This window comes from Macrobrachium nipponense, chromosome 5, assembly GCF_015104395.2.
Source record: "Macrobrachium nipponense isolate FS-2020 chromosome 5, ASM1510439v2, whole genome shotgun sequence".
NCBI classification, from domain to species: Eukaryota; Metazoa; Arthropoda; class Malacostraca; order Decapoda; family Palaemonidae; genus Macrobrachium; species Macrobrachium nipponense.
In genome coordinates this window covers 91,340,046-91,341,527 of record NC_061107.1, presented here as the reverse complement: position 1 = coordinate 91,341,527, position 1,482 = coordinate 91,340,046, and the positions used below count along the sequence as shown (strand labels likewise).

Here is a 1,482-nt window from a genome sequence, read left to right as displayed (position 1 = left end):
AACAGCCAAGTAGAATACAGACTTTGCTTGCAAACAATGTTTCCTAGTGTGGACAGGCCTTGAGGCTGTTAAGGCACATCTGGTTCTGTGAGAACAATAACGAAAATTAGGCCAAAGGTACAGTTGCTTCATGTTCCCGAAAGAGAACTAGGGAGGCTCTTAGTAAGCCTCTAAAACCAGTTGGCAGATCTACAGCACAAAAATTCTATTTCAGAGCGTTATGAACTTTTTCAGCTAATTAACCACTTAACATTCCTGTTGAGCATTTATTTACCAAAAGTTTCCTTGGTCAGAGTGCTCCAAGACAGTAAAACTTTCCGTAAAACAACAAATCGCTCCATTTTGGAAATGTTCTTTAGACGGCTGTTAAGAAACTCTCTTTATCAGATTCACTCACTCTCTGTGACATTCTTAACATGATTAACGGAATTTACATGTCCTAGCTGGTCACCTGGTATAGTAGTTAGCATCGTTCATGTCACTCGGACTTCGCGGGTTTGCATCTCCCCCAGGCCGATGAAAAATCACTGGCTTTGTACCACGATCAGTTATTGCAGCAGTGTAGGGTCTGCGGCGGGAGGTTGAAACCAACATTTTTTGGAAGTTTGAATTTCAAGTCATTGGCCCCTGTAGGCTTGTTCCATGTGAATAAGTTTCATATACTGAAATAATAATAACGATGATAATAATAATACGCCTTACCCTGCTCAAAATTTCGGTATTATTTTCAACTCTCGACGCTAGTCCTGTAATGCAAGGGAAGATGAAAAGGAGATTTTACAAAAGGAACTCAAATAATTAATTATCGTTAATTGCGAAACTCACCATAACAAATCAATCTTTAAAAAGAAATCCGCGAGATTCTATAAGCGCAACAACTTCTGAGTTACTGGTTTCTTGAATGTCGCCGAGGGTAAGGCTATAAGGTAAGTGGTTGATAAGGTTGATAAGATTAGAAGAGATAAGGAAATGCCACAGTATTGTAGATTATTGCCATTGCCGATTTTGTTGCTTTGTTACGCTAACAGAAGAAATGGCCGTTCAAGATTACGGGCAGATGTACAGAAAGGAGGGTTTAGAGGTACACACATTATTTCTTGTCCCTACTTATGAATGTCGGAAAATTGAAGAGGAAAATTCTCCGCATTGCCTTTTGATACGTTTATTTCTATTTGTGAATTTAAGGTGAACACTTTTACTGTGATGAATCTTTCTGCATTTCTCACAAGGTAAAGAAACTTTTAACTGTAACGAAAATAACTCTAGCTTATTCGGTATTAATAAGTAGATCTTTTTGTTCTCAAAATTGGGCTCCAATTCGTTTTGGTATTAATTGAAATATACAAATTCAAGTATGGGCGGCTTTCTTACCTGATAAAGTTTCCGGTGAATCAGTAAGAAGCACAATACAATCCAGCGACAAGAGAATCAGCGCATTTTAATTTCCGGTCGATGTTGTGGTGGGGGCTAATCAGACTGTGG

The 1,482-nt window shown here is 38.5% G+C and overlaps 1 protein-coding gene across 5 annotated transcripts in view; it reads right to left on the bottom strand.

The window, feature by feature from the left end:
- LOC135215506 (uncharacterized) overlaps window positions 1–895 on the bottom strand; it is an 8,306-nt gene extending 7,411 nt beyond the window's left edge. For 4 of the 5 annotated variants that reach the window (XR_010314699.1, XR_010314700.1, XM_064250306.1 and 1 more), the window contains exon 1: window positions 826–895. Coding sequence is in view for 2 of the 5 variants with exons in the window: in XM_064250306.1 (XP_064106376.1) it covers window positions 826–828 (3 nt within the window). In the remaining 3 variants the exon portion in view is untranslated. Of the gene's footprint in view, window positions 1–451; window positions 663–825 lie in introns of all 5 variants that reach the window. The other variant, XM_064250307.1, reaches the window with a different exon arrangement.
- Between the last annotated feature and the right edge of the window lie 587 nt (window positions 896–1,482).